This window comes from Canis aureus, chromosome 16, assembly GCF_053574225.1.
Source record: "Canis aureus isolate CA01 chromosome 16, VMU_Caureus_v.1.0, whole genome shotgun sequence".
NCBI lineage: Eukaryota > Metazoa > Chordata > Mammalia > Carnivora > Canidae > Canis > Canis aureus.
Genome location: NC_135626.1, coordinates 62,335,147 through 62,359,684, shown reverse-complemented (window position 1 = coordinate 62,359,684; position 24,538 = coordinate 62,335,147). Strand labels below are relative to the sequence as shown.

The 24,538-nt window shown below is 57.5% G+C and overlaps 1 protein-coding gene and 1 long non-coding RNA gene across 5 annotated transcripts in view; one reads left to right on the top strand and one right to left on the bottom strand.

Moving 5' to 3' along the window:
• RPTOR (regulatory associated protein of MTOR complex 1) overlaps positions 1–24,538 on the bottom strand; it is a 333,774-nt gene that overhangs the window by 43,639 nt on the left and 265,597 nt on the right. For all 4 annotated transcript variants that reach the window (XM_077854547.1, XM_077854548.1, XM_077854546.1 and 1 more), the window contains 7 exons: positions 15,500–15,574; positions 12,423–12,488; positions 11,970–12,161; positions 11,619–11,759; positions 6,040–6,157; positions 5,056–5,196; positions 4,666–4,824 (listed from right to left, as the gene is read on the bottom strand). In XM_077854547.1, the coding sequence (XP_077710673.1) occupies positions 4,666–4,824; positions 5,056–5,196; positions 6,040–6,157; positions 11,619–11,759; positions 11,970–12,161; positions 12,423–12,488; positions 15,500–15,574 (892 nt within the window). The remainder of the gene's footprint in view (positions 1–4,665; positions 4,825–5,055; positions 5,197–6,039; positions 6,158–11,618; positions 11,760–11,969; positions 12,162–12,422; positions 12,489–15,499; positions 15,575–24,538) is intronic.
• Positions 1,063–3,928, top strand: LOC144287154 (uncharacterized). The gene is made up of 3 exons (XR_013355043.1): positions 1,063–1,769; positions 2,563–2,655; positions 3,759–3,928. It is a non-coding gene; the product is annotated as an uncharacterized LOC144287154 (long non-coding RNA).

Below are 24,538 nucleotides of genomic sequence, written 5' to 3'. Positions count from 1 at the left end.
ACCCCCTCCAGGCTGTGACTCACTCCTGCAAAGAAGCAGAGTGACCATCCCCGCCCGCCCCGGGGCCTGGGGTGTAGAGCAGGGTGCCTGATGGGGCTGGAGGGCTGCGTCACGTGTGCCCTGATGTCCACACGCACGGGCCGTCTCTTCCCCCCTTCCCACTCCACCTCTGGGCGCTCGGACGGGGTAGGCTCAGGGCAGGAGGGGCACGCAGGGCTGCCTGCTGCACACGTGACCAAGAAACTGCAGCTTTACCATAACGGAGGAAGAAAGACGGCCCCTCCACCTGCCCCGCGGGGGTGTAGGTGTCACCGCAGGGAGGACCCAGCACTGCTGGGTTTTCCGCGCCTCGCTCAGGGGCCGGCATCCAGCCTGAGAGGAGGACAGCAGGGGCGCAGGGGGTGCAGCGGGAGGGCCGATGCTGAAGGTGGGGCTGTCTGGGGGAAGAAGGCCTCGAGTAGGGAGCTGACAGCGAGTGCGGTTTTCAGGGAGGCTTCTGTGCGAGGCTGCCATGGGCCACCTGCAGACGTGCTGGCAAGGTCTGACGGGGGGTCCTGGCATGCCGCGTGGGGAGACCCTGGGCTGGGGGACCAGAAATGGGGAAGACCAACGGAGGCCCACAAGGGATCAGGCCAGATGACTGGTGAGTCAGAGATAGGTGGGGTTCCAGGGACGAGGGGGTATGGAGACCGGGTCCCCCTGCAACCCTACAAACATCAGGCGGCCACCCCTCAGGTGCGGAGACCCAGGCAGGGGCGAGGGAAGCCAAGGCTTCTCCCGGGAATGTGTTCCTGGACCCCCTGCCCCACAGGCAAGACCACGGGGCATGCTCACAGCGACAGAGCAGGGAGGGGGCTGAGAGGAAGCTGGGAGGGGGCCGGAGAGGCTGGCCTTTGGGGAAGAGGTGGGAATAAATGGACGTCCTAGGACGCCATGGTTTTGAAAACCTCTTGCAATATTCACTGAGGGGCTGGAGAGTTTGCTGTCCTTTGGTTGAAATGAAAGAGAAAATTGCCTCTAAGCAGGTGAGAGCTGCACGCGGTGGTATGTGGTTGGTGACGTCTGAGCGCGGAGGCGGGAGGGTGCCTTGTGGAACACGCATGAGCCGGCTCCACCTGCTGCAGCTCATAGTCGGTCTTCTCCACTCTGGTTTTCAAAGATTCGACTGATATACAGGAAACACTCAGCTTTCTCCGGGAGCCAGAATTTGTGAGCAAGAAGGTGGGGGTGTCAGGGCTGCCGGCCCTCCGGAGGAAGCCAGCGGGCAGGTCCGGGGCAGGAGGTGCTGCGGTGCGGGGTCCAGACACGGTCAGACGCTCGTCCCCGGCAGCTGCTGCGGCCTCTGACAAAACATCGTTCTTTTTTTTTTTTTTTTTTTTGACCAAAACCCACGAATAAACATCGTTCTTCATCCTTACGCCTCCAAGACCTGCTGGCCCTGCCAGCGCCCGGGACGAGGCGGCAACTGCTCATCGCGGTGGTGCTGTGGCCCAGGCCGGTCCTGCCCCGTGCACGTGCAGGTGCACCTGGACACGCAGCACCAACCCCACCCTCGCCCTGTGAAGCGGCCAAGACACTGCGGCCTGAACCTGCTGTTGCTCCACCGCACACACGGCCTTAAAGACCCCGGAGAAGGGAACATGCCGTAGACAATGGGGATTTCCTGACAGGAGCTGCCAAGGGTCCCTTGGGGACATGTGACTTCCATACTCGCTTCAGTTCTGTCTGACCTGCGACAGGCACTGTGTTTCTGCACGTTCGGAAGCCAGGTGGGACCCTTTCAAACATTTCTTCTCTTGACGGCTAGCCATGCGTGTGAACAGGGGGCCGTGGAGTGGATGGCCACCCGCAGAACACGGGTGGTGCTGGATGTGTGCCGTGAGGTAGGACGGTCAGGATGAGACCTCGAGGGAGGCAACAGGGAAATCAGTCAGGAGGACCCTGCAGGGGGTCATCACAGGGGGATGCTGGCCTGTGGGGGTGAGGCCGGGCAACGGGGAGGGTGCTCTGAAGGTGCCGAGGGCCGGGGTGCAGGGGCGAGGGACAGAGGACTCACAGACAAGGACCCGAGGCCACCGCTGTCCCGGCAGCTGAGGTAGGGCGAGATTGGACAAGCCCCGTGTGGTGACTGGCTTCCAAGTCTGGCACTCTGTACTTATTTGTTCCATGGCGGTGAGCTCATGACGCCCGGCACGCCAGCGGCACTTATGGAATGCTGAACGAATGACGCACCTCCATGTCCCAAGAAAGAGCAGCATGAGATGCTGTTGCCGTCACAGGGACAATCTGGGCCCTCCAGGGCAGGAAGGGTGGACGCAAACTCCGGTGGGCCTGCGGGCAAACCATGGCCCGGACACACGCACCAGCTGCTTGTTTTCTTGTGGCTTGCAGACTAAGAATAGTTTTTTTACTTTTTAAGTGGTTGGAAAAAAAAAGAAAAAAACATCAAAAGGAAGATAATGTCTTGTGACTTGTGACTATTTTATGAAATTTGCATTTCAGTTTGTAAGTAAATTTTGATTAGAAGGTGGCCAGATTCATTTGTTCACGTGCCACCTGCAGCTACTCTTGTGCCATGGAAGCTGTGCCACCTGCACGGCTGAAAACACACACTGTCGGGTCCTGTGCGGAAAACGTCTGCCAACTCCTGCTCTGGTGAGAGGTGGGAGGAGGGGTTGTCCTGAGGGGGGGGGGGGGCGGGGATGTGCTGCACCAAGCTCACCGGCTGGTGGGTCGCAGAGCCACATCGTGGCGCATTTCCGTTTCTCTGAGTTTCCCCTGTGACTCCATGTGTTTTCATTGTGGACATGCACAAATACTGATTCGGATTCATATTGACCAGAGTTTAAAAGACTCCTGTGGGGAAGCCTGGGAACTAAGCCACCGTACGCAATGTTAATTCTGTTAAAAGAACACATTCTTGAAGACACTCTACCAGTGACACTCAAAATGTATTTTACGGGTGAGTTAGCAGAACCTGCGTTCACACCGAGCACCAACATTATGTCTTCTGGGCACTTGGGATATTTTAGCAAACAATCAAACGCACAAATTTGCGATGTTAGTTCTCAGTTTAGATTGACAATTCAAGTTGGCATTTCTAAGCTAAGTTCCTGGTAGTGGGTGGGTGGGTTTGGTGGCCACGTCTGGAGCCTGCAGCCTGTCCAGGCCCAAAGGGACATCACACGGACTTAACCTACAGGAATTATGGCAGATGCCCTGAGCTGCGTTCCAGCAGAGGGACAAACTGGGGTGGTTCATGCAGGGACCGCAGTCCTGCCCCCTCCAGATCATGGCCGAAATTCAGAAATATCGCCCTCACCACATGGCGTGGAAGGTGCAAGTGCTAGGGCATAGGGCTCCCCACGGAAATAAGTTGATGACTTAGAACCGACACAAGGGCCGATGAGGGGCAGAGACCACAGATGTGAATGCGGGTGGACGCTGGGAGGGATGCAGGAATGAGCGCCAGCGCATGAGCTAAATCTATTCTCAAATTCAGAAACGAAACCAACGATGGAGAAAAGCTAAGGAAAAGAGAAGGGAATAACGAAATGAAGTTATTAGAACAAAACACGAGGATCTAATGAAAAAACCAACAAAGCAAAAGTTGGGACTTGGACGCTAGGGCAATTAAACATCTTGTGGGGATGATCATGAAGGAGAAGCAGAGAAACAGTGGTAGGAGAACAAACGGACACACATCTGGGGACGGCAGGGGCTACGAAGTCAGGATAGCACTCTGCATGGCTCCACAGGCCGATGGGAACATTCGACTGACACGGGCATCTCAGAGCAACCTGAGGTGCCGAAGCAAACCTAGGGAGGAGCAGCCTGCGCGATCCTGGGATGGTTGGAGGGAGGACTCGGGGTTGGGCCCTCCACCCGCAGAATGGGTAAGCGAACCCGGCAGGTGAGGAGGGGCTGGTGGAGCAGGGGGTGGGGGGCGGGGCAGGGGTGCGGCGGGTCAGGGGGTGGAGCGCAGCACAAACACAGAGCGGCGTCACGAGCGGCCCCGCGGAGACATGCCCCACGGCACAGGGTTCCCATGAAGTCTGCAGCCTGTAAGGGGCACGGTGGGTGCTTCGGGGGTTTGCAAACTGTGATGAGCGTGGACACAGCGGCGAGTTCGGGGGATTTGGCTCCACCTGTGATTGCTGAAGTTGGGAGACAACCCACACGCAGTGGCCATATGTTAGTGTCCCCAGGTTTTCAACATTAACTGAAATTCCTGCTGAGGCCCGGAAACTGTGTGGGGTGGTCAGAGTGGAAGTGCCCTTGCTGCCAGCGCCCCGAAGACCCACGGTCACACGGTGAGGAGGGAAGAGCCCTCTGGGAGGGATGCACTCAGCCCGTCAGGTGTGGCAGCCCCTGCTCTGCCCTGGCCGCGAAAGACGTGTCTCCTGGGGCAAAATCACTGCACAGGCAGCCACTGGGCTGCGGCAGACGGAAGGTTCTGGCAGCCTTCCCCCACGAGCCCAGAAGGGCCTGTAGGTACCATCAGAGCAAAGTTAAAGCTGCGGAAAGTTCCGGCTGCCCTCGGCACCCACTCCTCTCACCTCCACACTCCAATTAATGCTTGTTCTCCGGCCGAGGTGGTGCCCGCATCCCATGCCCTGGCACAGGCGTGTGGGGGCAACCGGGGAGCCCGGGCGCGGCACTCACCGATGAGGGAGTTGAGGGCCGAGTAGGAGCTGACGCGACGCATCTTGTCGATGGTCTCGAAGGACAGGATGTACTCCTCGTTCTCGGGGCTGCCCAGGGTGCTGCTGGCGCTGCTGCTGGTGCTGAGGTTCCCGGGGGAGAATGCCACGGAGCTGCCAGCTGGCCAGACAGCACGGTGGGGGTCAGGGTGCGCCTCCCACACGGCCCCCCACCGCCCTGTTCCCTGCTCCACCGCAGCCAGCCCACACCGCGGTGTGACCTCAGGGCCAGCCGGTGGGGCAGTGGGCACGCGCTCACGGCAGAGAAAGGGCGCGGCCCTTGTGTATAGAACGGTTCAGAAACTCACACTCACAACTGTCCCCCCCAAGGACCCGATTTCCAGGATCTTACATTCTTCCGTCAAGCTCAGATTCTGCAAAGACTTGTTCAAGCTTCGGGCAGTGGTGACGGCACGAATGTTTCCATAGGAACTCACGGAGCGGAGTCTGGGGGTGCACGGGCTGTCCCGCACTGGGGTCAGGCTCCCGCCCTCTGGGAGAGAGTCAAAGAAAGAGTTAATGGTGGGCTTTGGGGGGCAGTGCACCCCCTTAGGCAGGGGCTACAGCACGAGGTGACAGGAGCTACCACGGCTCGCCCCCCACTTGGTGAGGGCCTGACATGCGTGTTGGGTAGGGAGGTGTAAGGAGCAGGTGACCAGAGCCCACCCCTGCTGTTCTGCGGGGGCGTCGTTCTAACAGACATTTCAGAGCAGGGGTGGCGGCCGGGGCGCCCTGAGGGCCGTGCCAGCGGCTCCATGGCTCAGCTGCAGGCTGCTGCCCCTCAGGTGACAGCACAGCCACGGCCGGGGTGGTCCTGCCAGCCCCCTCCCTGCCCTGCTGGCCCTGTGCCCCCTCTGGCACCAGCTGTTTCCACCGTGCAAGTTCATTGTCACTTCCCTCCCCTGGTGTTCTAGAAGCAGTAATGCTTTTGTTATTGATCACGAGCCCTCTTCCCTGCGGAGAAGCTGCACTCTGGGGGAGGAGGCAGCCCATCACAAAGAAATATTAATCCAGTGACAAGGACAAACGGGAGGAAAGGAGCTGCCTAATGTGATGCAAGTGTATCACGGAAGAGCCGGCGAGCTTCTCCGTGCGCCCCCGTGGCACACGTTCCGCTGTCCTTCAACATCCCCATGCATCTGATTTCCAAAGGTGGTAAAAAAGGAAGGGAAAGAATCAGAGGGTCAGGGCGGCCTGTCCTGCTGTCCTTCCTAGCCTGTGTCGGGCCTGGGAGGGCGGGAGTCGGGGGGCCACTCCGAGGGGGCAGCTGTCTGTTGTGGGTCCCTGGGGGGCGGGCAGGCGGGCCGCTCAGGCTGTGTGTGCAACGACGCCGTACCTGTGGCCGCTGGAGAAGGCAAGGGGTAGTTCTTCTCCTCCTCCATGAACTGCAAGGCCACGGTGCAGAAATTGCTTTCGTACTGAACGACAAGATGACTCAGAGCCACCACCAGTTCCTGCCGGGAGGGACAAGGACAACAGCACTTATTGGCGGCTGGCGAAGGACTGTGGAAAAGCAGTGAGGCGGAGAGTTCACGCCGAGTGCCCAGGTCACCACAGAAAAGAGAAAGGTTAAGACAAACTCTGCACTTGGTGTTGGCAGCGGGGACTGGCCCTTCCAGGGACGTGCTCGGGGGTGTCCGGAGGGAGCGGGAGCCTCTGGACAAGCAGTGAGGGCGGGATGGCTGGACGTGAGAGGCCAGGTGTGAATGACATGCTCCAGGGGGGAGGGCGGTTGATCCTGGGGCCTGGGCTCAGCTACGTGTTGATTGGACCGTGTTGCTGGGTGAGCCATTTGAATTTCGGGCATAGAAAAGCAAGATACGTCTGACAACCCAGAGCACGCTCCTTTTACGAAATGCAAAACTTGCAGATAAATTAGTTTCCAGTCCCTGAAAGGCAAAGACACGATCCCCAGGCCCAAGTGCCCGAGGAGACGAGCGCAGCGGCTTCTGTCCGGTGATCACCTGGGCCCCAGCTTGCGTGTGAATCCCTGCCCCTCTGCATGGGGCCCTGGGACCCCCTTGGCGGCTGCCCCATCGTCTCCTGCCCTAACCCCACACGGCCCTTCAGCTCCTCCTGTCGGTCTGTGCGCTGCTCCCAAACCCGCCCCTGGTTTGGAGCTCTAAGCTCCAAGCCGACCTCTGCCTAAGTGCTCCGGTGACCCCAAACTCAGCGTGCCCTGCAGGCTGCTGGCATCACCCCTCCCCACTCAGCCCTCACTGGGGACTCCTGTGCCCAGGGAACCATGAGCCCCCAATCCACCTCCCACCCAATCTGCCCAGAGTCTATCTGCACTGTGGCCCCGCAAGCCTCTCATGCCACTGCCAAAGCTTCCGTGCCTGCCCGCGCCCTCTGCAAACCAGGGCACATGCCAGGTGGGGTTGCCTACCAGGCCCCTCCTGGCAAACACGCAGCCTGTAACGTCTCTGAAGAGCATGGACCCTCCCCTTCACTCTGATGCGGGGCGAGAGGAGCCCGAGCTGGGCCCTGCAACATTAACTCGCACCCAGATCCCAGGCCCTCTGATGTACAGACAGCCATTCAAGGTCAAACACTGAGGGCACTGCCCATGCCCAGTGGCTCTGGACCAAGCACATCCTGCTGGGGTGGTGGCCACTCAAGGTGGCTGCTGCTGGCCATGGGCTGCTGGTGTGCAAGTGGCCACAAACATGTGGGTAGTTCTGGCAAGGGTGTGCGGGCTGGGGCAGGGTCGCGTGCATTCTCAGCTTCTGGAAGTGGTTCAACACGGGCACTCCGACACCCCGAGGCACGAGGCCCGGCTCCCGTGGCACCCTGGCATCCCAAGGCACGAGGCTCAGCTCCCATGGCACCCTGGCACCCCGAGGCACGAGGCCCAGATCCCATGGCACCCTGGCATCCCGAGGCACAAGGCTCAGCTCCCATAGCACCCTGACACTCCGAGGCACGAGGCCCAGCTCCCATGGCACCCTGGCACCCCGAGGCACAAGGCCCAGTTCCCATGGCACGCTGGCACCCCGAGGCACGAGGCCCAGTTCCCATGGCACCCTGGCATCCCGAGGCACAAGGCCCAGCTCCCATGGCACCCTGGCACCCCGAGGCAGAGGTCCAGCAGCACCTCTCAGCCTCACAGGTCAGGGTCAGTCCCACCTTCCTCCCAACCTCCTGCCTCTGCTCACACACAGAACAAAACAAGGCTTTTCTTGCCTGGGTCCCAGGTACCCCCCCTGCCCCTCGTGCCCCCACCCTGGGTCTAACATGGACCCTCGAAGGAGCCACCACTCCTGCTCTGGGCCTGAGCACTTGCTGTTCCCTTTGCCTGGGAAGGCCTCCCCAAGTGTCCCCAGCTCAGCTCATGTTTCCTTCAGGCCTCCACTCAGACGCCCGAGGGCCCCACGTTTGCCAAGGGCTGCCTCCCAGACACGCTCTGCCTCCCTCAGAGCATGACCTGCCACGTCACACATGCGCCTGTTCAGTCTCCAGCCTGCCCCACCTCCAAGTGCGAGCCTTGGGAGGAGAGCCAGGTTAGGTTCCCTGCTAGGTGCTCAAGGCCTTGTGACCCAGGGCCCAGCACACGGGTGTCTAATGGGTATGTGCCAACGAACGGAGCCTTTCCCTTCAAATACACTGTAATCTTCAGCACGTGGGGCACTTCACCGAGTGTCCTAGGGTTCAGGGCCACCAGGCCTGGGCATGTGTACCCCCCAACGGGAGTCTGGCTACTGCTCGTTGGTTGTGTGGGAGGCCAGGTCAGGTGTCTTCCTGGGGTCCTCCCTGCGGCCTGCGTGTGCTGGCTGCCACCTCCTTGCTTCCTCCCCGGAGGGCTGTCCCCACTGTGCGTTTCCAACAAGTCACTGGCTGACACCTGGTGGCCCGCCGTCACGGTGTCTGACTCGGCCGTGACCACGGCACGACGGAGCAGCGTTCAGGGGAGCACGTCTGCTCCGGGCTCACCTCCAGGCACAGGTGCTACGGCCCGGGGAGCTCGTCCCCCTTCATCTCCACCAGGGACCTGGGGCCTGGGCCGCCAATGAGGAACAGCGTCTGAGGCTGTCAGCCTCACCGTGGGTCAGACATGCGGGTAAGGGAGGCCGACGCCGGGTACCACTCAGGAGGGTGGTGGTGAGGAAGCCGGAGTGCAGCTGTGGGGCTGGACGGGGGACCTACCCACAACCCCTGGCCCTTCTGAGGAGGTGGGGGCGCTGGCGGGCTGGGCACTCTGGCTGTGTCCTTCGTGGGCAGCTTCGGGCCCAGAGTGATTTGGGAGGCTGCCGCCAGTCTGCGGACTCTGGGCTTATCAAGTAAGCTCACTAAGCAGGCGATACTCTGCTACCACACGGCCTCAACTAGGAAAGGACGCTCATACTATAAAAAGTAATCAGATGTCATCTTTTCCACACTGAGTACACGAGGCTTTATGAAAACCCCGCATACATCCCGGTTTCTCTCCTCTGCTGCTCGCGTGATCAGGGCCCCAGCTGCAGGTCAGAGCCGGCGACCTTGGCCAGGGCCCTGGGTGAGAGAGGCGGTCGGAGCGGGTCAGCTCGCAGCACTCGATGCCCACATCTGGGCTGTGCTCCAGACCGGCGGGCCCCGCAGCTGGGTCTCCCGGACCAGCACCTCGTGGGGCCATGGGCCACACCGGTCCCACCACGGGGCTCTGCAGATGGTGAGGGGCCCCTGCCTCTGAGCAGCTGCCACCGTACTCTTCAAGGCTTCCCTGACCCCCAGACTGCATCCTCGCTTCCTCCCCTAAACCTCTGTGCCCCACGTGCCCACAGCAAATGCCACCTGCCTGGCTTACTCGCTAGGCTGCCGTGGGCTGTCCGTCTCCCCTGCTAGCTGTGCGGGGCCCCAAGGCCTCCCTGCCCCATACCGGGAGCTGGCACTCAAGCGTTTGTTGGAAGAATGAAATACTTCTGTGCCGTGAGGGCAGGCACGCCCCTCGTACGCAGGGCCAGGCTACGACGAGCCCCTGCCCTCCGTCAGCCCCTCGCTGCCTCTCCTGCCGATACAGCCCCTGGAACGGCGGCAGCCCTGGGCGCAGCACGGTCCTTCACACCTGCACTGCACACACCCTCCACCTGCCCTAAGAGCTCCCCCTGCCCCTTACCCCCTGGGTCCTGGCTGCTCAGCCCTCATAACCCAGGGACAGGCTCCCACCTACGGAGGCCTCCCCTGGCGAGGCAGCACAGGCGCCACTCAGACCTGTTCTGAGAGCTCTGCGCCCACCTCTGAGGTCCCACGTGTTTATGGGTACTTTAGCACCACTGCTGGTGCCCGTGTCCGGCCCCTGAAGGCAGGATCATCTCCACTCTGTGCACCAGGGCCTGGGGTGCAAGGGCTTGTTTGCTGAGCCCAGGATGGAGGAGCACGGGGTTAGAAGAGCTGACCTCTGCCTCCTGGGGTGAGGCACGTCTCTGGCTGATGTGCAGCCGTGCCCCTGGGATGCATCTATGGTGCTCAGCCCCCCAGCAAGGCAGACACCCGGAAGCCCTCGGGAGACACCTGGCTACACCTGCGCATCCTCGTGTCTAGAGGAGAGGGACAGCAAGTGGATCTGAGTCAGGGATGGGACACCAGGGCCATGGAGGCACTCGGGGCCACGCTCGAGAGCATGGCAGGCCCAGGTGTTCACATGGCTTCACTGGCCACCGTCCTGATACTGGAAACTGACATGGATTTCTTTCAATTTTTATTAATGTTCTTTTTAAAGATTATCTAAAAAGAAGAAAAAAAAGCTTTCCTTCTTTTAAAGGGATTTTAACGGACAAGTAAAGGAACCACTCCTTTGCTGCTCTGATTGGGGGCGTCCGAGGGGAGGCAGCTTGCTGGCGGGGCTGCAGGAGACAAGCCTGCAATCGAGAAACTGTGGCCCAGTGAAACAGGGTGGACACCAGGGTCTCATGTCGCGGTTCTGACGCTGCGCTAGGGAGTCGGGCATGTGAGCAACGAGGTAATCGCTCCCTGAAGGGAACAGGAGACCAGGGAGTCCTCCTGCCTCTCGAGTCTGGCCGAAATGCACCTGCCCGGACTGCATCCCGCCCAGGAAAAGCAGCGGGATCCAAACGAGCACACGGCCCCAGGCCACAGCCCGTCCTCTGCCACTCCTGCCCCCGTTCCCTGTGCGGTGGTCTCGGCCGGGCACCTGCACGGCGCCATGTGGACGCGGGCAGCCTTCCAAGGTCACCAGTAAAGCAGGCGGCCTGTGGCGCCTCTGCCAGGGTGACGGGGTTCTAGCTGTGCTGGGCCAACTTTTGACAAGAGGTGTGAGGTCTTGGATGGAAATCTGTGATATTTCTACATCTAAACAGACAAGTAAAAGCTTTCAACTTTATAAAAGTGTTTCGTTCAGCCGCTGACAAACACGGGGGCGGGGAGGGGAATACACTACACAAACCTTTCCGTCTGTCTGTGGGTGTCTACTGCTCTTTTGAGTCTCCATCATGTGTGTATGTGTTGCTCCCAGGCAGGAAGGAGCCTATTATACAAGCTGCCGGGAGGCGCAGCCCTGTTAAATGCCTTTAAATGAAGCAAACACATGAGTATCTGGTGAAGAAACGCATTTTGTAGAGAATTAAACAAACATTTAAAGGTCTGCTCTCTGGGGATCCCTGGGTGGCGCAGCGGTTTGGCGCCTGCCTTTGGCCCATGGCGCGATCCTGGAGACCCGGGATCGAATCCCACATCGGGCTCCCGGTGCATGGAGCCTGCTTCTCCCTCTGCCTGTGTCTCTGCACCTCTCTCTCTCTGTGACTATCATAAATAAATAAAAAAATTAAAAAAAAAAAAAGGTCTGCTCTCTAAAGGGTGCGCGCCAAGTGGGACATGAGGGCTCGCGGCTGCGGTCAGGGTCGCCGGCTCAGACCCCCGGGCGCCGCAGGAGACGGGTCGCAAGGCGCTCTGCTGCTGCCTGCGGACCTGGGGGCCACGCACCTTGCGGACCACGGGGCTCCCGTCGTTGATCAGCTGGGCCAGCATCATGGCCACGTTGTGGTCGATGGTGGTCGAGTGGTCGGTCCTCTCTGCGGAGTTGCCCACAAAGGTACCAAGGGCGAAGACCGCCGCGCAGCGCACCTGCAAGAGGGGCCGGGGCGCGGTCACACCATGGGGTGGTTGGCATCTGGCCCCGGCCCAGCGCCACCTGCCCCGAAAAGGCAGCAGAGCACCGCCGGGCACCGCGTGAGCCACCAGGACGCGGCGGGCCCGAGGCCAGGCCGTGTGGCAGCTCGGTGTCGGCCCTCTGCACGCGGCAGCCAGGCCTCAGCATGCTGGCGGCGGGCTCACCTCAGGGATGGGGTCAGAGAGGAGGCTGCAGAGCTTCTCGTGCGCGCTGTCCCTCACGCCACACCACCTGGCCGAGTCAAAGTTCTGCCAGATGCGGCCCAGACAGATGGCCACCCACTGGCGCAGGAGCGGGTGCGGGTCGTTGAGTTGCTCCAGGCAGATGGCGATCAGGTTTCCCTGGAGGCAGGCCTCCTGCAACAAGGCAGACGTCACCCACGTCACCCCCAACCCCAGGGCAGGGGATGGCTTGCGGGGACCACAGCCCCGTTGCTCAGGAAACTCCCACTTGCAGCAGATGCTCGGTTTTCCTCATTCCAGATCCTGCCAGTTTCAGCTCACCCTGCAACGGCGGGCTCCACGAAGGCCCTGCCCGCCCTCGGCGTCCCCTTCTCTGGGAGACCGCGTCATGGACACTCAAGCCCGCAGGGCAGCCGGGGCGGCCACCACACTCACCTGCCCCGTGTTGTAGCTGTTGACGATCACAGCGAGGATGAAAGCCGTCATGGTCCGGTGCTCGGCCTGGAAAAAGGAAGTCGGCCTGGTTTTGCTCTCTTCCCGGTGGTGGATGCCCATCCCTCCCCAGCACAGCAGAGCTCCCCTCCCTGAGCCCCTGTGATGAGCCAGGTGTGCAAGGTCACGAGGGTCAGCTCTGGTACCCTTGGATTGGAGTCTCCAGACAGGAAAAGCCCTTGTAGGAGGGCCTGGCTCTGCACTGGCCGCGGAGCACAAGGGGTCCCCGAGGTGTGAATGCGGCCGGACGGGACACGTCTGCTGTGCTGCTCCGTGAGCGGAGGGCTGTCCCACCGGCAGGAAGCACCCGACCGCTCACCCCTCAGCCTCATCCAAGCCCCTGGAAGCACACTGTCCTCGCCGAGCACACTGGCGGAAAATGCGTGAGTCCCACACCCTAACTCCATTCCAGCTTCTTCCTTCCAGAGCTTCCATCATGTGGACCTGCGTTCATCCTGCCCTCCTCTGTGGCCCTGCTGCTGTGGGGATCGCTCAGCCGATTTTAACGGTTTTGTGGGGCCTGATGTTTTTAATGTGCACCCTGAGCAGAGTCTGAAGCTGATCCTTCCTGTGCTCGCCCGTGGGTTAGTCAAGGCCGTTACGGTGCCGCCAACTGCGGCCTCCCTCCTCCGGCCTTAACCCCTGGGTTTCCTGATGGCCGTCGTCTGTTTGTACAGCCAGTGCTTACTGAGATCTGGCGACACGTTTGCCAATTCCTCCGTCTTGTGCACTGCGTACATCCCTGTGGGTTCAGATTCCACGTGAAGCATGGTCTTCATAAGGCTCTGCGCTAGGGGTCTGCGTGCAGCTGGCTCTGAGTCTCTGACCACGTGTCCTAAATGTGGGTGTGTAGAGGGTCCTGGAGTGACAGTCCATTTCCTCCAGCACCGGCATCCATCACTCGGTGGAGCTGTCCGCTCCCATCCGGTTTCCTTTGAGATTTCCTACTTCCATCAGGATGAGTCTTTGTGTGGATCTGTTTTTATTTAGCCTCTTCAAGATACTGAGCTGGGGCACCTGGGGCTCTGTGCTTGAGCGTCTGCCTTGGGCTCAGGGTGTGACCCTGGGGTCCTGGGATCGAGTCCCACGTCAGGCTCCCTGCAGGGAGCCTGCTTCTCCCTCTGCCTGGGTCTCTGCCTCTCTCTCTGTGTCTCTCATGAGTAAATAAAATCTTAAAAAAAAAAAAAAAAAAAGATTCACTGTGCTTTTTAAAACTGAAAACTTGTTCCTTTCTTCCTATTGGGAAAATTCTCAGCCGTGGCATGTTCAGGTCCTAGTTCTCCCCGCTGTTCCGACAGTGCACTCTGGCCTCAGGCTGGGAGCAGCGGGACCCCTCCTCACGGGCCTCTGAGCCCCCTTCACGCCGTCTGTTTGCTTCATCCTGGGTGATTTCTCCAGGAATTCTCTCACTCACGGCACTGGTCTGAGTTTACTTCACCCGCAGGGCTTTGAGCGGCAGTGACTATGTCTTCTGTTACAGGTTCTCCCCCCTTGAATCTGAGTATTTACCCAAAGAATCTAGTTGGTCATTTTTGAGGATGAGTAAAAAGGGAAAAACATTATTTTCTCATCACAGGGTAAAAGTACTCCTGAGGACACAACATAATGTATTCCTGAACGTAATTAAACAAATGTGTCATTCAGTCGTCTTACACACACTTACTCATACGGACTTTACAGTCCTGCTCAGAGAACTCTAGGACTCCGGGTCTTGGGTGCTCATTTCCCATCGGTGACTGCCAGTGCTCCTCCCCGCCTGTGGCTGCGGCTCTCGGCTCCGCGCTGTGCGAACCCCTGCAGGAGCCTGTGCCTTTGCTTCTAGGCCCCTGGAAATCCCGGCTGCTGCCCCGGCTGGGACGTGCACACATGGGGCCGTGTTCCCAAGCAGGCTCCTGGCTTTCAGCAGCGATCCCTTCTTGCACTGCTGCCGCATGGGCCCCATCCTGAGTGCAGACTCAGGGTCTGCTGGGCCGGGGACCCCAGGGTCAGTGCTTCCTTCCCACCATAGCTCTCCTCAGACTTCTGGCTTTGGTTTTTGGCATTTGGCAATTTTCTCTTTGGAATTTCACTATAGGTTCCCAACATCGATGGGTCCGGGCCTGACGCTCCACCCGTACCAACTCCGCTCACCACTTCACCATGACTCGTAGCACAGGGCCCTTTCCATCTGGTTGACTATATCCTTGCTCACCCAGAAAAGAGGGAAGCAACTGTTTCCAAACCTCCATGAAGTGTCAACTTTTGCTGCCTAGGATGATGCTGAATTACCACAGTTAAGTTAAAACATGCAGGTACCGTTTGCCTTTTATGCAATGATCCTGTTTTTAATGTCTTCTGGCTTTTCTTCGGCAACCAGCACTTAGTTCAGGACACCAGGGCTGTGAAAACACTTTAAATACACTGGCAAAAGTCAGTTATGTCAAGGAGCGACTCAGGACGTCTGTTTTGTTCTCTCTGCCATGCTCAGAACTGCTACAGGGAAGGAGTCTAGGGATTAATTACAACACATTTGTAGGAGTCGCTGTAAATGCTGTTGTAGATTACTACTCTTGCAGTGTTTTAATAAAACAAAATAATCTGAAACTTAGACATTCACTCTTCTTTCCTCCCCTCCCTCCCTTCCTGCTTGATTCATAAGGCACACGGGCAACTTGTCATGTTCCAGAACCTTCACTGGGCATGTGAGCTGTCATACTGCAGACGTGCAAGCACTCATTAATCTAATTCGGTTGACAGGCTGTGAGGGAGAGTGGCTCCTACTCTATTGTAGAGACGTACGTGCCAGGGAGACAAATGTCAACAACCAAACCAACCTGCGCGCCTCTCCTACTCAGACGCAGAAAGGAAAAAGCCCTGAAAGCAGGTGTTCTCGGGCCCAGGTGAGGCACGTGCCCTCAGCCCGACGTGGCCCCTCCGCCCGCAGGGAGCCCCTCGCCACAGGTACCCCAGAGCGTGACAGGGGAGCAGAGACAAACGACACGATCTCGGGACTGTCGAAGGGGAAGCGAGGGTGGGCTTACTGGCATGTAAGGGTCGGCCAAGACGGACAGGAAGTATTTGTGACCGTTGTCCTTCACCAGGTCAGCTTGGCATGACTGGGGAGAGAAAGAGACAGGGAGAAGCCGTGAGTGCAGGTGCCTGGGAGGGCCCTTTGCTTCCCGTGATGTGTGAAGAATGAACGTGCAGTGAACGTTTTATGTCCTAGTGACTTCCTCAGGCCCAATGTTCGTTTGGTGAAACAGCTCGAACGGCTGCTCGCAGACAGCGTCCTCGGCTGCGGCAGACGGCTGGCAGCGCTGAGGGGTTCTCTCAACGCCTCCGCCTGCCTGACGGGAGGAGCCCCGGCTGCAGGACCAGCCCCCTGGGAGGCCCCGTTGGCCTCTGCAGCCCCTGCCCACACCCTCCCCGGTGTCTGCAGACAGCCCCTGCTGAAGCTTTCCTTAGGATTTTGCTGGGACTTAGAAACAGGACAATCTGTGTGCGTACAATCGTTATGAACCATTTGTGCCACACTCTTCAGCAGGTGCTTCCTGGGATAGAGGCCCAACTCTTTACCCCAAAGGAGGAGCCCTGAGGGGGTAACCGCAGCGTTAAGTGTAAGCCAACTGTCAGGTGTGCGGCTCTTCCCAACTCTTCAGGCCGCTCCACACCTGCCAGCACCTGTGTGCACCAGCGGGGCTGTGGGTCCATGAGCTCAGCACAAGTTCGAGGACCCGCGGGTGCCAGGCACTGGCCTGGTCCTGGACGGAGGGATGACCCACACCCTGCTCAGTTTTTGGAGAAGACCCTGGGGGCTGGGGGGCTCAGGGACAGGAGGGGGTGCCTGTGCTGAGGGATAGCAGTGAGTCTATCCTGTGGACTTTGGATGCTGTGCAGAGGCTTGAGGACAACTGCAGGGTCACAGGGGAGGGTGAGCCGGACCGGAAGGGGGAGGTACATGCACCAAGAGCACAGCGAAGGGGATGACCCCGGAGACGGGAGATGGGAGGAGACGGTTCTGGCAGCATCCGGGCCAGAGGGACTGAGTGACCCAAGTGCTTGGCAGGATCACTGAAGAGGTGGGGAGGTGGTCACAGGCCCTTGGGGAAGGACAGCCATCAGGAGGAAGGTCGACGTACATGTTCCAGAGAGCAGAGTGCAATCCTAGCTGACCTAGATGGGAGTCATGCCCATGTTGGGTGGAAACCAATGCCACAGAGGGGAAGGAGGGTGCTCTGGATGAGGACACAGGAAACAGGAGCCTGGGAACAGGGGGCTGGTGAGCGATGCCCAGGGCGGAGGAGCTGGGACCCCGGAGAAGGGAGCCTAGCTCGGAAGCAGCGGCCGTGTTACCAGAGGCCCTGACGGCACACCAGGCTGGCAGGTTTGGGGGCATCCTGCAAGTGCTGGGTTTTAAGGGGCTCAGACGATCGTGTCCTGGACACTCAGGGTTCAGGTGCATAGCATCAAGAAAGGTTTCTGCTTGCACGGAGGAGACCTAAAGGCAGAGCTGGAGGCAAGAAGCTAGGTCCCAGGCCGGGCTGCTCCCGTCGCTACCTGCTGGAGCCATAATGTAAAAATCGGTGCTCAACTCGTGGAGTCGAAGGTAAACACGTGGCATAGGCACGAGCCTCTGAGATGGATACACAAATCCTGGACGCTCTTACGCTTGGAGAGACTGACCCTTGGAACACGGTCACGATGCTAAGTGGGCTCCAGGCCTGACACCCGGAAGGACTGATCAGCAGCACTTGGGGTAATGCGTCCCCAGAGACGTGGAATCTCACCCGCTGCATCCAGGGACAAAGGCCATTATCGCAGGAGTGAGGACAAGCAGCTGAGGAAGGGCGCTCCCAGCAACGGGAGGAGAAGACCACGTGCTCCCCGCTGCTGGCCGACCGAGCCCCCCCGGCCCGCGCCGCCCCAACACGGCCTGCTGCCGGGTGTTCCGTCCTCGCACTGATACACCGATGGGGAGGCCTCGGCTCAGCAGTGCAGGTGGGAGCTCCGCGGGCTGGGGGGCGGGGGGTCAGGAAGCAGTGGGTGCCAGCAACTCCGGGCGGCAGGCTGATGCCCCAAGAGCCAGGGAGGCCAATCAAGTGCGCAGTTTGCGGTAATACCACGGGGACTCCCTGCTCTGAATGGAGGTGTGACGGGAGAGCGACAAAGACGGGAGCACAATGTCCTCTCTGTAGAGACGTGGTCCACAGGGGCCTGGGAGAGAACAAAGGCCGGGCGGCCGCCTCCGAGAACAAAGGCCCCTCCCTCTCTTTGCTTAACAGCAGAGCTTCGAGAAGGCACATCAAGGCCGACACATTTACAGGGGAGCTCCTCCAGCGCGCCTCATCACACAGCACCACAGGGTCACTAATTCTCGCCCTACTAATTCTGCACCGAGGGGTGTGCCCCAGCGAAGTGGTCACGCCAGGACCGCCGACAGCGCCATCTCTCCAAGGGCCTCCTTCCCTGGGGGTCCTCAGCCGGGGTCTCTTGCCAGCTGGCTCAGAGCTTGCTCAGACTTTCACCAACTCAGCCGTCTCACCCCTGCCCTCGGTCCACACCGCAGGCAGGGACCCAGGACACACGCGCCCCGGCAGACTGCCTCATAAGAAGGAAGGAAACACGAGGCCTTTCGACAACAAAGGCACAGAAATGCAACCCACGGACGCACACTTTGCGCAGGCTCGGTGGAAAGCCCCGTGGAGCCTCAGGGCTCAGGCAGCTGAGACTCCCCCTTGGCAGCTGCTTCCCCAGCCGTGTCTGTCACCCCCAGATCCAGCTGCAGGCACGACACACGTAGGCTGGAGGGGAGGCAAGGGCACAAGTACAAAATGGCCTTTCCAACTGGCCCCTGCCCCACCACACGCAAAACCAACTCTGACGTGCTTTTAATTCTTGCTACAGCTCTGGTTCTCCTCTCTCGGGATCTCAGGGAGTTTAAAACGAGGGATGGGGAAGTGAGGAAGAGAAGCAGAGCCACAGGGAAGGGAGTGCACGTTTCACTGTGGCACCAGGCGAGGGCACGGTTTGCAGGGCCGCAGGGATGGCTTTTGTGAGCCTGAGCGTACGAGGCAAGGCGGGTGGGATAACCTGGGAGCCCTCTTCATCCTCCTCCACGCAGCTACCCTCTGTTCCACGGGTGCTCGAACATGGATGGGACAGCCCTGAGCACCAGTGGGCACGGCTGCGTGTGACGTGCTCTGAACCCGGAGAAACCCACCCAGAGGGAGAGTCATGCTTCCCGTCCACATGGGTCCTGGAGCTCAGGCCGACGTAAGAGAAAAGACCCAGAGTGGGCTGTGGGGTGGCAGTTCCCCAGGTGCCGGGTACCAGGTGCCCACAGAGATGGCGGGGTGGTGGGATGTGCACACGCTCAGTTGTAGCAAAGGCGCAAGGTCATATAACCAGAGGTGCCTGAGAAAATGAGACCAGGGCAGGACTTCTGCTTACTGGTCACAGGAGCTCACAGCACCTCACAAATTCGGCAGCAGGTCCACTGGCAGCTACCCTGGGACCCACTTGCCTCTGCACGCCTTGCGCCCTGGTGACGTGTCATGTCCCCCTCTGCCCCCACCCCCCCAATGCCAAAAATGCTTAAATATATGGGGCAGCTGGCTGGCTCGTCTGGGTGAGCCTGTGACTCTTGATCTCGGGGTTGTGAGTTCAAGCCCCACACTGGGTGCAGAGATGACTTAATAAGTAAACATGGAAAAAAAATATTCTTGCACTGGATGCTCTTGTGTCAGAGGTAAACCTCGGAATGAAGACACACCATGTGTGTTGTAAACAACTGGGACCAATGGGAAAAATCACTGGCACATGTGAATGCTTTCACACTTTCAATCTACTTTTTTAGTACATGTTCCAAAATTTGTAAATATATTGACACGATGAAAAATCAAAATGCTACCGAAAGGCAGAGATGGAGAAGTCGGCTCCCTTCCTCTGTCTCTGCAGGGGTTGCAGAGACTCAGCATGATTATACATTAATGTGGAGAAGGGACATCTGGATACAAAGTGAAAATAAATGTGAAATAAGATACAAGTGTAAACCTCCCTCCACCACTAGTGTAAGTGCTTTGTTAGTTTCTTATTGATTCTCCCGATTTTTCTCTACGGAAACCTAGGGGACGTGAACACAGAGACCAAGCCACCCTTTTCTTAAATGCGAGGACCACTCCCTCTCTGTACGACAGCCTGGCCACGTGGGAAGTGTCTTTTCCTCGCAGTGAGGAGAGCGTGGCTCGGTCAGGCCCACGGGGGCAAGGCTGTAAATTCCCACAAGCAACATGGCCCCATCGCGGGACAAATGCATCTGCCGACTTGCAGTGCGTCCTGCCGTGAGACACCTGAGGGCTCGCCCATCTGAGAAGTGAAAACCCGTATTTGGTGCCACCCTGCTGCACCCGTGCCTCATGGTGGAAGGACTCCCTTCCCCTACATGTAAGTAGTAAGTAAGGCTCACTTGTATTTCTCTTTCTGGGAATTGCTAGGTCATGGTCATCTTTTGACCAATTCTCTGCTGGACTGTCAAGTGTTGTTCTTCATTTCTTGGAGCTCTTTACATATGATGGCTGGTTTTTCACCAGGGAGAGTTTTAAATACCATCCCCCTCCAATTTTTTGTCTTAAGACTTTGCTAGTTTTTTCCCCCATGCAAATGTTTTATTGTTATGCAACCAAATCTATTAATTTTCAAAGACATGGAGACTTTAAATCATGGTTGAAAGGACTAATCACTCTAAGGTTAAAATAGAATTTGCCTGGGTTTTCTTCTACTGCTTTTATTCTTCATACTTAAACAACTTATCTCTTTAAAGTCAATTCTGATGTTTGGGGTGCACAGTCGGATCACTAGCTACCCTCACACCAGAAATTCAGGAGCCCATCATCCTTGCTGCACTGATCTGAGCTGCTGACTCGACTACACAGTGCCGTGCGCGCACTGAGACCTATCTCTGTGGAGCCCATTTGTCTGCCTGTCTGTCCATGATCTGTCCAACCCCATGTCACTCTTCATTGTTGAGGCTTTGTCCTAAGTTTTGATGCCTGGTAGGGTTAGCTCCTTCCCATTTTCCTTCCTATTCAGAGTCTCCCTGGCGATTCCTATTCATTTCTCCACAGGAAGTGCAGAGCGTGTCTGTCTAGTTCCAGAGAAGAGGGAGGGGGAAAAGGAACCTGCTGGTAGTTTTATTGGGATTGTATTAAAGCTTAAATTAATTTAGGGAACACTGACATGCTGACGATGACGAATCCTTCTGTGAATGCACAGCCCATGTTTTCATTTGTTCGGGTAGATTTCTGCATTCCTCAGGAATGTTTTACGGTGTTCGTGTCTCAGGTTTATCCCCAGATTTAGGGTGCACGTACCTTCCTGTGATGTCTGTACGTTAATCTTGAGTCCCCTGCCTCGTAGCGCCCCTCATTAGCAGCATCAAATGGACTCCACTCGGCTTTCCAGGTGCATCGTGTGTCAGCTGCAGTGGTTTACTTCTACTTTTCTAGTCTCTGTGCCTTTAGTTTTGGCCTCTGCATGACGGTGGCTTTTCATTCTGCTTGCTTTTTGTTTTCTGGGTTTCTCTGTTAAGTATGATGCTGGCTTTGGGGCTGATACCAAACTATTTTCGATGTTCGAGAAGCAGCTCGGGATGCTCTTGTATTGTGTGGTTCTCCTCCTTCACAAGATCGATGTTGGCCTTCTGCTTACTAACGTCTCGAGGATGACAGGGAGCCAGCCCCGCACCCGGGAGGAGCCCGCTGGGCAACACGGTGCTGTCCCTTCGGGACGCTCTGCTGGGTACAGGGGCCTTGTGGTTTGCTTTTGTGTGTGGACTTATTCAGTCTTTTGTGTGTGGTGACACATATGAAACATAAAATTCACCATTTTATCCATATTTGAAGCATACGGCTGGGTGGCATTTAGGCACATTCACGCAGTTGTGCATTTTAGATTTGGGCATCGGTGCCCCATGTGCCCCGGGAGCAGCCCGGTGCTGCTTGCCTTCCTTCCGCTGCTCCTGGGGGGTGAGGGCTGCTGGGGTTCTGCAGCCCCGGGGGCGGCTGTGCGGCCAGGTTCTCTCTGGCCCCTTCCCTGGTCTGTGTAGGGAAGCTGGCCTGTTTGAACCTTCCACTTCTTCGCAGTCAGTTTGATCAGTTGTAGTTCCCTGGAATTACAAGTGTGCTGTATCCAGGCTATGGCTGCATTTTCAAGGATGCACAAAATAATCTCATGAGTCACCGTGCTCTTCTTCCTGCGGTTCTTCCTCCCTTGTCCCTTCCTAATGGCGCTCTGTCCCCTTCATCAGGTAACTTGATTTCCCCCCAAGAAATAGCTTTTCATTTACTGTTAAGTTTTTATTTTATTTTTTTTGCGAACTCAGAAAAGTCCTTTGATCTTTTACCAGCTTTTTCCTGTGTGTCTAGAGCTCCTTCTGTTTCACGGTGTCATCCTAGCAGGCTGCTTACTCTTCTCTGCTTCTGTCAGGTGGCATGGGGACGTATGGTTGCCATGTTCTTCTCTGAATGTGGCTTTAGCTAGAGTCCGTGGGTCTGATGGGCATTACTTTCAATATCTGTGGTTTTGGAGACTCTAGTTTTGTTCCATATTTTTCCTTTGACACAAGACCAAAGGCAATTGCTTTAAAAAAAATAAAATTCTAGTTGGAAGGCTTATTTTGTTTTCAGTTACTGTTATTCATTTCTGATCCTACTATGCACACTGTCTGTACTATTGCTGCTTTCTGAAAAAATTTTATAAGATTTCTATATATTTGAGAGAGAGAGAGCACGCGCACACACATGCACTGGGGGAGGGGGAGGGGGAGGGGAGGGGGAGGGGGAGGGGGAGGGGAGGGGGAGGGGGAGAGGGAGACTCCCCCTGAGCAGGGAGCCTGACGCAGGACTGGATTCTAGGACCCTGAGATCATGACCTGAGCCAAAGGCAGAAGACCCCAACCAACTGAGCCACCCAGGCACCCTTACTTTTTGGAAATTCTTAAAAGTTTCTCTTGTGACCTAATAGATGGCGAGTTCCCTGCATGTTCTTAGGTCTGCCCTACTTGTACGTCTATCTTATTCTTAACAAAAGCAGCAGCAAGAATCTAAGTGCCTGGGCCCTACTACGTGCCCTGTGCCCCGGAGACATAGCCCAGCACCGGCTCTGCATCGCCACCTCAAGAGGAAGTGGTTGGAACTCCCATTTTGATACACGGAGGCCAAAGTCAGAATAGGCAGTGACCTGCCGAGGTCCGTGGGGGGCAGAGCCGGAGCCCCAAACCAAGGCCGGTCCAGATTGCGTGCACCTTTATCACTTCCCTTACGGCAGAGGCTTTTTTTTTTTTTTTAAATTTTATGTATTTATTCATGAGACACACACACACACACACACACACACACACACACACACACACACAGAGGCAGAGACACAGGCAGAGGAAGAAGCAGGCTCCATGCAAGGAGCCTGATGTGGGACTTGATCCTGGGACCCCAGGGTCACACCCTGGGCCAAAGGCAGCGCCAAACCGCTAGGCCATCAGGGCTGCCCACTGAAGAGGCTTTTAAAGTCCATCCTCTCCATTCTCTCGGTGGACAGGGGACACACAAGCTTCCAGTTGGTCACCTAATTCTCTCCCTGACGGCTGTGGACGCTCCCACCCTGGCGGAGCTACGTGGCTCAGAGGCTCCTACCCGGCGGCAGGGTCGGGCTGCTCCTGTTCTGGGCCTGGAAGGCTGCTGTTTCTACCAGAGGAATACAGGGAGGGAGGAGGAGCTGCAGGACGGCCCTCGGCGGCCTATTCCTCCCACCCTTAGGTCCAGCTCCCCAAAGGCAGCCAATCTCAATTCTTTTGGAGAGGTTTTTACGAGTTTACTTCTAGCTTTCAAAATAATGGCTAGTCTTTTTTTAGCAACTGTAGACATCTACTGCTCCATCATGGAAGATGAGGATTTCGCTTTTGCACTTCTGACTTTGTTTGCCCCAACTCTCCAATACGATCTTGCCGTAGCCACTGGTGAAGTCCACACTTAGCGTGTTACACAGAAGCAAACCTTTCTCACCGGTGAGTCCAGCTACGTGCTCGATTACATTTCCTCACCATAAACCTATTGTTTCGCTTTTTTTCCTAATGCTTCTGGGGACGTTGGGCCATCCCTCCCCTCAATTTTGCACCTGCTCAGCCTATTGGATAACCGTCAGCTCCTGCATCTCCATCCACCTGGCCCAGGGGAACTCTGCTCTGCTCTGGGTGGTTCTGGTCTAGGCCGAGGAGTGGCTCCATCCCAGAGCTGGCCCTTCTGCTGGACTGGCCCCCGTGTTTCCTGGAGCTCATCTGAGATTCCTGGACTCCTTTGAACGATCTGATTAATTTCTATAGCATTGCTCTACTCGTATCCCAGCCAGGCCCTAAAATTGTCCCCGAGGGTCATGCTCAGCCCTGACCACTTGGTGCTGACTGCCCAGCAGCAGGATGGGCAGCGGTGATGGAGAAATGCTTCTGGACCAAAATGTCGTCTCTTGGTCTTCTCCCCCTCACACCAGGTGCTTGCAGGCAGAGTTTGTTTTCACCATGTGTGTCTCGGCTCCAGGCCCTCTGTCCCCCACTGGAGGCATCAGAGCATCCTTCAGGTACAGCCTCTCAAGGCGGCCCTGCCGGCCTCCGGATCTGCTTCTTGCTTCTTTCACTGGACGTCCTGCATCACGACCTCTGGGTTAGCTCTTCCCACTCACCCCCGCTTTGCTACACTCTCAGCTCTTTGAGGACGAGGACCCTATATTATTACCCTGTATGGTCCCCAAATGTAGCACAACCTGGCTCCTATCAGAGGCCTACAAAGCATTTGCTGAAGGAATAAAAAAGCCAATGTGTACACAGAGAAGTATTACAATTCCTAATCACAGACGCTAATCACACCCAGTAACTGCTTCCAGTGTGGACGTTTGAGTCCACACGTGCCACCCGTGAAAGGAGGAAGGAACGAGAGGCAGAGCCAGGAGAGCAAGGCCTGGCCTCTCCTCGCCTGTCTTGCGGGCTTGCACCCAGAGCCTGGAGCCCAGGGCACTGCCAGGTGCGGCCTCACAGTCCA